The 712-nt window shown below is 34.1% G+C and overlaps 1 protein-coding gene and 1 long non-coding RNA gene across 2 annotated transcripts in view; both read right to left on the bottom strand.

Annotated features, from left to right (window-relative positions):
- Nucleotides 1-712, bottom strand: part of LOC119581811 — a 24845-nt gene that overhangs the window by 17377 nt on the left and 6756 nt on the right. The gene's annotated exons all lie outside the window — the stretch shown is intronic.
- Nucleotides 2-712, bottom strand: part of LOC119581810 (D-aminoacyl-tRNA deacylase-like) — a gene marked incomplete at both ends in the record, with an annotated part of 902 nt that continues 191 nt past the window's right edge. Inside the window, 2 exon segments of the mRNA XM_037929942.1 lie at nt 2-134; nt 583-685. Of these exon segments, the coding sequence (XP_037785870.1) occupies nt 2-134; nt 583-685 (236 nt within the window).

Raw genomic sequence — 712 nt, 5'->3', positions numbered from 1 at the left:
CCTTTAATCATGTCTCCTTTATACTGCTTCCTTAACTGATTAAGAAACTCTTCATAAAACTGCTGGGCTGCTTCACCCCCCATTGCATGTCGATAATCTGGCTTATTTCCCTTCAATTCACAGTACAGTGTGAACTGTTGAAAAATAAAAAAAATTTAAGTTGTCAATGTTATCAGGATTAAAACAAAGTGTGCAACATATTCTTTAACAAATTAATACATTACGAACTTTTCATTCTTATGAATATTTTTTTTTTCATAAGTTTGATTAAATTTAATTATTATCAAAAAATCAAAGTACAATATACATTTTGGCAACTATCATTTCATTATGCTCAAGCTCCCTGCTCTTGGCCCTTGGTTTTTATGATCAATCAACACTCCCTACTACTATAGACTTACAACTTGGTGCAACTTTTTTTAATGTTCTTTATAAACTGTAACTCCTAGAACTTCCACTTTTGAGAAAAATATCTGTACATGAGTTACAAACCTATACAAGGTCATTTTGGCTGGTGGGGGTGAAACTACTGCAAGAATTGTTTTTTAATAATTTACATTGGTACCCTTCCATACATTTTACCTGAGACACGCACAAAATCTCCAGCCCGGCATCTTTTACACCTAACTGCCATCGTTTCCCGTTGCCATCTTCAAATAATCTTGTATTCAGTATTTTGCGGACCCTGTGGGAAAGAGTTCCTCAAGCATCT

The sequence above is a fragment of the Penaeus monodon genome, chromosome 15, assembly GCF_015228065.2.
Source record: "Penaeus monodon isolate SGIC_2016 chromosome 15, NSTDA_Pmon_1, whole genome shotgun sequence".
Classification (NCBI taxonomy): Eukaryota; Metazoa; Arthropoda; class Malacostraca; order Decapoda; family Penaeidae; genus Penaeus; species Penaeus monodon.
The sequence above is the reverse complement of the archived record's forward strand: the minus strand, read 5'-3'. Positions and strand labels throughout refer to the sequence as shown.